At 47.2% G+C, this 11,229-nt stretch overlaps 1 protein-coding gene across 1 annotated transcript; it reads left to right on the top strand.

The window, feature by feature from the left end:
- The first annotated feature begins 4,067 nt into the window (after positions 1-4,067).
- Positions 4,068-5,715, top strand: LOC124708335 (peroxidase A2-like). Its single transcript, XM_047240007.1, has 3 exons — positions 4,068-4,517; positions 4,732-4,894; positions 5,171-5,715. The coding sequence occupies exons 1-3, from the start codon at positions 4,068-4,070 to the stop codon at positions 5,590-5,592; spliced, it is 1,035 nt and encodes a 344-aa protein (XP_047095963.1). The 3' UTR covers positions 5,593-5,715.
- The last annotated feature ends 5,514 nt before the right edge of the window (positions 5,716-11,229 follow it).

Raw genomic sequence — 11,229 nt, 5'->3', positions numbered from 1 at the left:
GAGTCACTCCAATTGGGTAGCTCTATCATCGTAGGTAGCCATTCTCCGTGCCACACAAGATCTTTCATACTCGACCATCCGATTCATCTCAATCTTTCGTTAATGGACCTGTTTTGACATAAAAACGACTATATATGCCCGATCTTGGCCGTCCTTGACACATACGAAGGCGGAGCTCGAAAACAAGAAATAGAGACCTAGAAGGCTACCGCCGGAAGGAGTTTGGTTGGGGAAACACTGCCGGGATGGCCTCCAGTGTACTCCACCCCCACCCCTACCCCCCTCCGATGTGGTCATCATCAACATCTTCATCAACACCTGGAGCAACATCGTCCATCTACCTCCGGTAAGACAAGCATGATGTGTGATGCAATCTATTATTTTCCCATGATCTATTGTATATATCTGTATATATTTGTGCAGTGACTTGTTTATGGAAATTGTGAACTAATTTGTTGTTGGTTGCATACAAGTATATGCTATCTTTTATGATGATCTTATGTACTGATATATGAGTGCACACATATGTTGGGTGATGCATAAGGTTATCACCGTTGCATGATGATAGGAGGAGGGATAGCCGGAGCTTGACAGAAACTGTATCCCAAGTCTTACCCAGAATTCCTTCATGACACTTGAGAGGTAGAACTTTGAATGCAAAACGAAACTGAAAACCAGCACTAAACCACTGGCAGTCTAGAACAATCTCACAGCTGCGAAGAATACCACCACCAGCGATTTTCACTTTACAAGTACAAGTAGCATGTTGACAGTTGGGCAACCCATGATCCAATTCTTCGTTCAGGAATGAGCTAGTGCTTTCAGAATCGATCAAGAAGACCACCGACCGACCCTGGTCTATGCACTACAATTGGATGTCATTAGTTGGTTCAGCTTGAGAAGAATCTATGGAAAGTAGCATCATCAAATTGCTAGTATCATTAGCTCCATCATCAGAATAAAGAATGCTTTCTGCATAAAGGAATTCAAGAATCTCCTGGACAACATGCGGTCGGGCAGCGGCCTTGCACTGATGTCCTCTGGCCCATTTCTCTCTACATGTAAAATACAGCCCCTTGACACGCATGCAGGCCTTCAGTGGCAATTTGTCTTTCCACTACATTCTAAGCTGCCATGAAACTCTCTGGAATATCAGCAACATGAGGAGGGATGAACACTGGGGGAATCGATGAGGATGATGTTGTATGCGTCTCAGCTGCTGAACTGGTGGAGGAACATTCAGACCAGTCGATCCATCACCAATAATCTCTTCATGGAAAGAAGCAAGCAAATACGCATTATCCAAATTACTTGGACTCTGAATAGCAACTAACAACCCATCAACTGGTTTTTAGCCATCTAAGAAACATGTAGTGTAATGCAAAGCATCAGGAATAGTCTCATAAGTTGATAATTAGTCTACAAGTTCAGCGAATTGATCAATATACTCATGTACAGTTCATGTCTGAACCAAACGGTAGAGACGGCGGACCAACGTTTGGTGTTGATTACGCCCAAAACGCTGAAGAATCATGGAAACAATTTTAGATTGAACAGCTTGCAACCAGCGAGCCGCAACTCCTCCAAACTGCATCGCGGCCACGGAGATCCATAGGGTTGGATCCATGACGAACATGAAAAGGTAGTCCTCACACCGGACAGTGCCCTTCATCATCACGGGTACCACTTATCTTTTAGTATTATCAAGTAGTATATAACACGGATGAATGTTGTCACTATTTGTAAGAATATTTGGACATGTGTCTTGTATTAAAAAATTAATCTCATAGATCCTATTTAAAACCAGATCCTATCCAAATTGTCCCCACGATTACAGAGCAGACACCTATATGTAGTTTCCATCTCGGGTTGGGCCGTCTCGTGTGCGCTTGTCCGGGTAAGCCTTGAAAGGATGGGCCTTCTCTTGATGGGCTTCAGCAGGTACAGTCGGGGTTGTGGTAACACATGCATAGATGTTGCATGCATGGAAGTCAGCTGTCGTCTTCAAACAAAGAAGAAGGAAGCTTCTACTTTACAGCTCACCACGTCAATCTTTTCTCTTAACATAAGATAGCGATTGGAATATCCAATATATTATGGTGTACTATGTGAAATTTGATGCTATCATATTCTCTCGTCTCATTCAGACAGTTAGTTGGTGTGGTATTAATTGTGAGGAAGAGGAGGAAGAAGAAAAGTCTGTTAAGACCTCTCTGGTTGTCTAGCTACGAGACATTTCCGAAATATATGAATTATATGCAGGAGTACGTTACTAAAATTGATGGACGTGATTTCGAGAAAAAAAATGATATAGGAATATGACAATATAGAAGTGGTGCATGGCCATGACTTGATAAGAGCATCTCGACCGGCACGCCCTAAATAGTCGCCGGCAGCGGCGCCGGTACTGCCGTATGGGGGGCGTCGGCACCGATGCCCCCCATACGGCAGCCCCAATAGAAATTCAAATGTAAATGCCATTTAAAAACGAAATGAAATTTATACGAAATTCATATGAATTTATACAAAAGTTACTTGAATTTAAACTTAAATAAAAGTTAAACTCAGAACCCTAATCTATTGGCCGTCGATTGGGGCGTGCGACGGGTCTGCCTCGTCGTCGTTTTTCCCCTTTGTCGCCTGCATCCGTGCCCACCTCTCTACCCTTGCTTCGTGCATGTGGCGGTGGAGCATGGTCGCCGGTGACGCGGGAGCTTGCCGGCGGCGATGTCCCCTCAGCGATGCCAGCCATCGGCGCGAGCCTCGTTTTCTCGCGGGCGAACTCCTCGGCCTGGCGATGAGCGTTCAGCTGAAGGAACTTTTGTCGCTCCGCCGCGAGATCTTGATGGCATGCTCGAAGTTGGCGTCGTTGATGAACTCGCGTTGTTCCTCCTTCAGCCTCCGGAAGCGCTGCGTGTTCAAGGACGCCGGGAACGCCGCCAGCTCTGGGTCAGCGTGGACCTGCGGCCGCTCGCCCCACAGCGCCGCCGCCTCAGCTTCTGCATATGTTACATACGCCTCACCCTACTCCTCAAACCGTGGGTCGACAGAGTCGTCGGAGTTGTAGTTGACATCGGCGTTGGTTGCGGCAGCTGTGGCTGCAGTGGTGGTTGAGGCGCTGCAGGCAGCGTGCGGCCATTGCGGCCAAGCATCGAGTAGGTCGTATGGAGCCGTCGCGGCATTGTTGTGGTGGAGAGGAGAGGATAACACGGTGGCAGTGGTGGAGATGAGAGAGGATAGCGCGGTTGCGGTGGAGATGAGAGGATAGCGCCACGACGGTGGAGGGCTAAATAGTGGTGCCAACTATCCGCACAGCAGTCGAGGCGTCGCATTTACGGCGGCGTCTGCGCGTGGATCGGTGGTCCCATCGGCGGTCGGCCGCGCTTCAGCCAAGGTGTCGCATTTATGATGCACCGTCATTTCCAACGCGAACCGTCACCTCCTCTCTTGCTGCCAAGGCGGCCCCACCCGCGAAAACCGACGTGCCATGAGACGCCGGCGCGCTCGGGCCGGCACGGGGTTGCCAGCGCTTTTATTGTTCTCGAAACCGCGGAGGTGTTTTTTGGGACGTGCCGGTGTGAACCCGAAAACGACGCCGGCACCCAAAATGATGTCGGGGCCGTCGGTGGAGATGCTCTAATACTATTATATTTATGAACCCCAAAAAAGCAATGTTTCATTTTGAGAATACCTGAACACGATGCACCACCCAACACATGCCGTGCGTGAACCACACAGTGACAAACGATGCCATATACGTGCAAGCATGTGATGAGTAGAGACGTTCAGACGTACACTATCCAGCACACACTCACTCATTGAATCGGAAACACCAAAGAAAGGACCGCGACCGAGTTTGAAAAGTAGTCCACGGGGCTGGGCTGATTGCTCCCTAGTCCCTACTCAGTTGTTGATTGGAACGGTCGAACCTATCTCCGTCCATCCAAAATTCTATTGTATCCTAAATTACTGGAGAATGCATGCACATGTTAAAACGAACGACCGAGTAAGAATTTGGCCTATAAATCCAGCTCCAGTTTCCTCCCAGAGCTCATCAACCCATCAAGATGGCTTCTTCTTCCTCCCCCTTTTCTCGGGTCTCCCAGCTAGCCGTCAAGGCGACGGTCCTGGCGGCCGTCTGCCTCCTCCTCCACGGCGGAGGCGGGTGTAGCGCATCGGCGGCGGAACTGTGCGTGAGCTACTACGACCACACGTGTCCGGATGCGTACAAGATCGTGCAGGGGGTGCTGGTGGAGGCGCACAAGTCGGACCCGCGCATCTTCGCCAGCCTCATCCGCCTCCATTTCCACGACTGCTTCGTGCTGGGCTGCGACGGCTCGCTGCTGCTGGACACCTTCCCCGGCTTCCAGTCCGAGAAGGACGCGCGCCCCAACAACAACTCAGCGCGCGGCTACCCCGTCGTCGATGCCGCCAAGGCAGCCCTTGAGAAGGCATGCCCCGGCGTCGTCTCCTGCGCCGACATCCTCGCCCTCGCCGCCGAGATCTCCGTCCAGCTGGTACGTACGTCCACGTACTACAGTAGTCGAACTCCATTAGGAGTGCATGATTGGTAGGTAGGTTTTACTTAGCTTTCCGAGCGCATGATTTGACGCCTCGTGTGTCGGTACAAGTGCAAACAAAGGGCACATGCATGCAACTGTAGTATATGCAACTATATATGCAGGCAAGTCGATCGAGTGGCTGTTAATTTGGCATGTATGTGATGTGCAGTCCGGAGGACCCGGGTGGGGCGTGTTGCTGGGGAGGCTGGACGGCAAGACCTCCAGCATAGCCGGTGCCCAGAACCTACCCGGCCCGTTCGACGGCCTCAAGAATCTCACCCTCAAGTTCCAAGCCGTCAATCTCGACCTTACTGACCTCGTCGCTCTCTCAGGTATCCCCCTGCAGCAAACTAGCCCAACAATAATCATACTCACAAATATCATTTATGAAAATTTGTTTTAGATTAATTTCGTGACGCTGAGCCCGTACTTCTGCGTTTATATAAATGATGGAAGCATTCTAAATGCTTTTAACGAAAGTTAAATAATTATAAATTGCAGGGGAGGATAATTTGATGACAGGAATTTCACAAGATAAATTGATGTAGTAGTTGTGGCTTCATGTTTTCAGAGAAAATAACATGATTTATTTTGCTGCAAATGTCTAGGTGCTCACACTTTCGGTCGTGTGAAATGCCGGTTCGTCACGAACCGTCTGTACAACTTCAGCGGGACGAACCAGCCTGACCCGACCCTAAACGCGGCTTATCGGGCGTTCCTGTCGACGAGATGCCCAAGGAACGGCGATGCAAACTCTCTAAATGACCTTGATCCGACGACGCCCAACACCTTTGACAAGAACTACTTCACGAACCTCGAGAAAAATCGTGGCTTTCTTGACTCTGACCAACAACTCAAATCAGACCCAGGTGCATTAACAACGACAGCGCCGATTGTCGATAGGTTTGCAAGCAGCCAGGACGCATTCTTTAAGAGCTTCGCATGGTCTATGATCAAGATGGGAAACATTCTGCCAATTACAGATCCCTCCCGTGGAGAAGTCCGGAAACACTGCGCGTTTGTCAATTGATGTTAATTAGCAAGAAGGCCACATGTGGATACAACTATGGCCTATGCTATATGCGCAAAATCATGGATCTTATATTGTCGTGTTCAATAATTGGTAATATATATGCCAACCAATGTACGTAAAGTTATGTGCATTGCTTTGATCCCACAAGTGCAATGAAGTGAAATCTTATTTCCCATTTGAGGTTGATCAGATATGCATGGATCATCATTAAACAGTTGAGAAGTATTAACACAACATCGACCATGCTTCTGAATCATGATTGGCAAACGAAAAATATCCTACGAGTAATGTATACCTTGCCATTCTACCGGAAAGTGTGGTAAACCGAGTATCAGTATTAGCGGGATCGATACTCCCTTTCGCCTCATAATACAATGGCATATTGATAGCAAGAACACCTTATATAATTATAAGGCGAAGTGAGAAGAATTTTTCTAACACACAGATAGATTGGTGGAAAATTAGCTGTACCCAAAACTGACAGTACGTCCTGAGATAGCGCAGGGGAAGATCAGCTGTGCCTCCCGACCGAGAGGGAAATATGGCTGACTACATCGGTCATTAACATACTTGTAAGAGCAATTCCAATAGTGCAGCTGGGTGCTGGCTATAAGGCCAGCTATAGTCAGCTTATAGCTAATTTGTACAATAGTTGGCTTTAAGGATTGATAACTTTATGTGTAAAAGGCCCACCACACATACTCACAAAGTGCCTAGGAGCACGTGCAAGAGCTGGCTCTTGCATGAGAGCCCATCTCTTTTCTCTCTCCACTTCTCTCTCATCCACCTAAGCAAAATAATACTATTTTAATTCTTATAGCCTGCTGAGTCAGTCTTATTGTACTTGCTCTAAGCAAAACTGACAATGAGTTGTTCTGTTTGCAAGGCTGGACCACACCAGAACCAAGCGAGGACAAATAATTTAGTAGGAATGTGAATCAGAGCCATCAAAATTAAATGTATATTTGATTACTTGCACGCTTTCTAGTTGGGCGGCCGCAACCAGGTCCGATGTGCATGCCCTAGTGACCCATAGTCTCGTGTTAATTGCTAGCTTGTTAGTATCTGACTAGCCTTTTTTGCTAGGGATCGTTAGGTTATACATTAGGTTGTCTCCATCAATCAACATGTGGTCACCGCGACCGCTTCTCCAGAGTTTAGGGAGAGCACCATGCATGCGCAACAGTCAACACTGGGAGTGAATCAGTCAGATTTTTTTTTTTGCGAGAAAAGAGATCTTTATATTAATTCGACATGAAGTTTTACAGCCTTAGATTCCACAATGTCAGCTACTGCTATTGGGACATGCCCCATCCAGAAGTATTTCTGACCACTTAATCTAGCCACATCAGCTAAAACATGGGATGTATTGTTGCTCTCTCTTCCTATTTTGGCAACCTGGACACGGGAGTGATCTTGATTTCTCTTCTTGATGGCTTCTATGACGATGGCACTATCAGATTTCAAAATGACTAAGGTATTTGGGGTATCATGTATACATTTAAGGCCAAGAAGACAAGCTCTAGCTTCAGCTTCTGGAACGTCATAAAACCTCACATTTGCTTCGTTTCGTGCACAGATGACTCTTCCCTGGTAATCCCTACAAATGCAAGCAATGGAGCAAGAGGAATTTTCATAATCAAAGGAGGCCTTCAAAAAGTGTCACGAGCAAACCTGTTCAGACCGAGAGCTGACAATTATGTGTGCCTCTGGTTGAGCCGAACCAGGTACACTAACGGTGGTACCGGATAGGCTATACCCACGTCAATTTTTAATTTACATAGATACATACGTTGAAATCTAGTGTGGCCATTCATTTCACCAAAATACGTAGAACTTCACACTGAAGTCATCCGTATTTGAGAGCTTCCAAACAAATTTATGTGGCTCCACAACTAGATTTAGTGTTATTAGAGCAAAGTACAATAGAGTCCAGTCAGCTGACTATAAGACATTAAATAATATATTTTAGATGAGTTGGAGGAGAGAGAAGAGGAGAGAGAAAGGAGGTGGGCTACTATGCACGATAAGTCGAGCTCTTGCACGTGCTCCTAGGCACCTTGTGAGAGTGAAAGGTGGGTCATATATTAGTAAAGTACTACATTCTTATAGCCAACTATTGTACATATTAGCTATATGATGACTACAAATGATATGATATCTTGTTATAGCCAACAGTTGGCTATATTATTGGAATTGCTCTTAGGCGTTGGCACAAGTACGCCCAATGAGCCTCCTTGTTATCAGATAAGATCATTGTAAAGCTAATTTTTATAGGAACAGAAGCTAACAGCTAATATTGTCGGCTATAGTGTCACTTTTTCATTGAATAATATCATATAGTGACGGGTATTGATTAGCTGATGGAATATCACCTAACCAGGTATCTTCCCAAAAAAGCTTGTAATAAAACCATCCCCAATTTTGAAAAGTCTTTGCTAGCTAAAAAAACTCATCTTTAAATCGCATAGGAGCATCTCCAGCCGCGTCCCTCAAAGCGGCCCCCAAACAGCGCCGGATTTATCGTTTGGGGGACGTGTTTCCTTCGTGCCGCTTTTGGGGGACATCGATCCCCAGCCGTCCCCCAAACGCGCCCCCAAAACTTTAAAATACTGTATTTTTATTTTTATAGATAGAAGAAATTTGTAGGTACAGTGTAGGTAACGTTGTACTAATATTCAAAGCGGTGCAACATAAATAAATTACATATAAAAACTTTGAAAAAACATTAAAAAAATTACATATCAAAACTTTGAAAAAAAATAAACTACTTCTTCCCCGCCTCGTCGTCCTCACGCTGGCGCTTCCTGCTCGTCACCTCTTCCGAAGAGCCGGTGTCGTTCGACGCGTCGGAGGAACTTGTGTTTTCCTCGTCGTCGACGGTGCTCGCCGGCTGCGCCTTCGCCTTCGCTTTTGCCTCCGCCTTCGTCCGGGCCGCCGCCTCTTCCTCCTCCTCCTCCTCGGCCTCCCATTCCTCCTCGTTGTCCGGCGGCTGGGTGTTAGAATATGTATTAGGACCGGGCTTTTATTTCTTGTTTTTGACTCAATACGTCTGTGTATTGGAGTCATATCCTTGTACAAAACCTGGCCCGATTGTGGCACATAAATTAACACGGAACACGCAGGAGACGACCCTGACGTTTACCCTAAAACTACCGACACGGCGAACTATCGCTACTAGGCGTTGCAACTTTGTCTCACCAATGGCGCCATCCCGGCGGCTTCCCCTCGTTGTCGGTGTCTGATGGCAGCTGAGAGAGGTCGCTCACTGTGAGAGAGGAGAGGAGAGATGAATGGCACTGGCCGGTTGTAGATCGAAAAGCACGTACGTAGGGGTCCTATTGAGCGTGTATGAATGGCGGCGCAGATATTGAAGAGAGCGGCGGTTGCTCTTCCGCGGATTTCGCGCTCCATTACGGTGGTTCGCGCGTCGATTGACGCGGTTGCCACTGCGACGCTTCCCCTTCCCAGAATTGCATCATCGCTAAGTAGGCGGCGGTTGAGCGTCCGTTCGTGAGTCGCTGACGCGTCGGGCCCGCGTCTCCTCGCCTCGCTTCTCGTTGTGTCCGGCGTGCCCGGAGCGTCCCCTGTAGCGGGGACGGGCTCGGGGCACCGGACACCGTATTGGGCCGCACCGGATGAAAAGGGACTTTGGGACGCGCAGCTGGGAAATTTTTTTTGTCCGACGCACCCCAAATACCTTTGAAGACCGCTTTGGGGGACGCGGTTGGAGATGCTCTAAAACCTTTTTTTAAAGGGAACCAGTTGGTTTTGCCTTAGTGATGCCGAACATATTTCCTTATCATCACATTAACCGAAATGAGAAAGCGCTTGGGTTAGTACCTTACTTGGTGCTAGCTTAGGACCCATGGTGTAAGTAGACTACACACGTGCGGTGAATGACTGTATCATCCTTTGTACGACCTTGCATATGCAAGCAAGGAACATTGGACACATAACGATGTCCCAAGTTGAAAATGTAGTGCATATATCCCCTTGTAGAGTTTCCACACATCTTGATTATCAATTACTCCGTATCATTTAATAGTGGTTTGCGAACATTAAAGGCAGCTCCTCAGAGGGGTTCAATCACTATAGATTGGGGTATTTTGATCGACTCTCAGGAACAGAACAGATGTAAGAAGAGTGATATCGAATGATTTTTTGTCCGACGCACCCTAAATCCCTTTGAAGGCCGTTTTGGGGGACGTGGTTGGAGATGCTCTAAAACCTTTTTTTTTAAGGGAACCAGTTGGTTTTGCCTTAGTGATGCCGAACATATTTCCTTATCATCACATTAACCGAAATGAGAAAGCGCTTGGGTTAGTACCTTACTTGGTGCTAGCTTAGGACCCATGGTGTAAGTAGACTACACACGTGCGGTGAATGACTGTATCATCCTTTGTACGACCTTGCATATGCAAGCAAGGAACATTGGACGTGCCAAGGCAGGAGGCGGCGGAAAGAAGCCACAAAACACATCTAGGGTTCCGTCCTCCTCGCCGGCGATACCGCTGGTCCGCTCCGCCTTCGGTGGCCTTGGGGCCTTGGAGGTGTGGCGGACCACGGTCCCTCGCTGGCGGGGAGTTTTCGTTCTTAATTTAGTTTACTTTTTCTCTTTTTTGGGATGGTGAGGCGGCGGCTACATCCTGAAGTCAGAATAAGGTCCTCCCCGCCCTATCCTCGCTCCGGTGGTGCATCTAGCGCTGACGGAGGGCGCGTGGAGTTGTGTGCCCGTCGGATCTCCTGGGATCCGGTCGGTTTTCGTGTTCATTGGTGTGGTTTTATGATAGTCTCTTCCGATCTACGGTTGTCATCATTGGTGATGGTTGCTGCTTGCGGTGCGCTGGTCCTTTGGGACCTTAGCACGACGACTTCCCGTCTGTCTACTACAACAAGCTCTACTACGACAAGCTTTGCCTGACTCCAGCGATGGAGGGGCGAGGACAGCGGCGCGCCTTCGGCTCGTGCTAGTGTTTGTAGTCATCGCTAGGTGGTCCGAGTACCAATTTGTAATTTTCTTTACTTTTTGGGTTATTTGTACTACAGTTGATGATTATTAATAGATCGGTGGATTTCTCGCAAAAAAAAACGATGTCCCAAGTTGAAAATGTAGTGCATATATCCCCTTGTAGAGTTTCCACACATCTTGATTATCAATTACTCCGTATCATTTAATAGTGGTTTGCGAACATTAAAGGCAGCTCCTCAGAGGGGTTCAATCACTATAGATTGGGGTATTTTGATCGACTCTCAGGAACAGAACAGATGTAAGAAGAGTGATATCAAAGTCAAAACTATTAAAGTGATTAGAATGCTATTATGGCACTAAAGATCATTGCCTCGTTCATTGTCTATAGACACTCTATATATATGAGGTCCAAGCAAATTGCATATTCTCCTAAAACTTGAGATCGAAGGAAATGTTGTTCTTTTTTGCTTGAATCAAGTGGAATCGATGGTGACACAAAAGGGGGGAAATCGAAAGAAATCTAGATAAACCCCTTAAGTATTGGGCTTGGGACGCCAAATCCCCCTAAGTTTGGATTGGGGCACTTAACCCTCTAAGTATGAAATACAAGGCAAATTACCCCTTCCAACCACTGATGGTAGTTTTGTTAGGTGTTTTGGTCA

The sequence above is a fragment of the Lolium rigidum genome, chromosome 4 (genome assembly GCF_022539505.1).
Source record: "Lolium rigidum isolate FL_2022 chromosome 4, APGP_CSIRO_Lrig_0.1, whole genome shotgun sequence".
Taxonomy (NCBI): Eukaryota; Viridiplantae; Streptophyta; class Magnoliopsida; order Poales; family Poaceae; genus Lolium; species Lolium rigidum.
This window is presented reverse-complemented; position numbering and strand designations above follow the sequence as displayed.

What these genes read in the sequence shown, in the direction of transcription:
- LOC124708335 (XM_047240007.1), top strand. Translation starts at nt 4,068, where the DNA reads ATGGCTTCTTCTTCCTCCCCCTTTTCTCGGGTCTCCCAGCTAGCCGTC. An exon ending in CCGAGATCTCCGTCCAGCTG is followed by an intron (nt 4,518 to 4,731) that starts GTACGTACGTCC and finishes TGTGATGTGCAG; the next exon opens with TCCGGAGGACCCGGGTGGGG. An exon ending in TGACCTCGTCGCTCTCTCAG is followed by an intron (nt 4,895 to 5,170) that starts GTATCCCCCTGC and finishes GCAAATGTCTAG; the next exon opens with GTGCTCACACTTTCGGTCGT.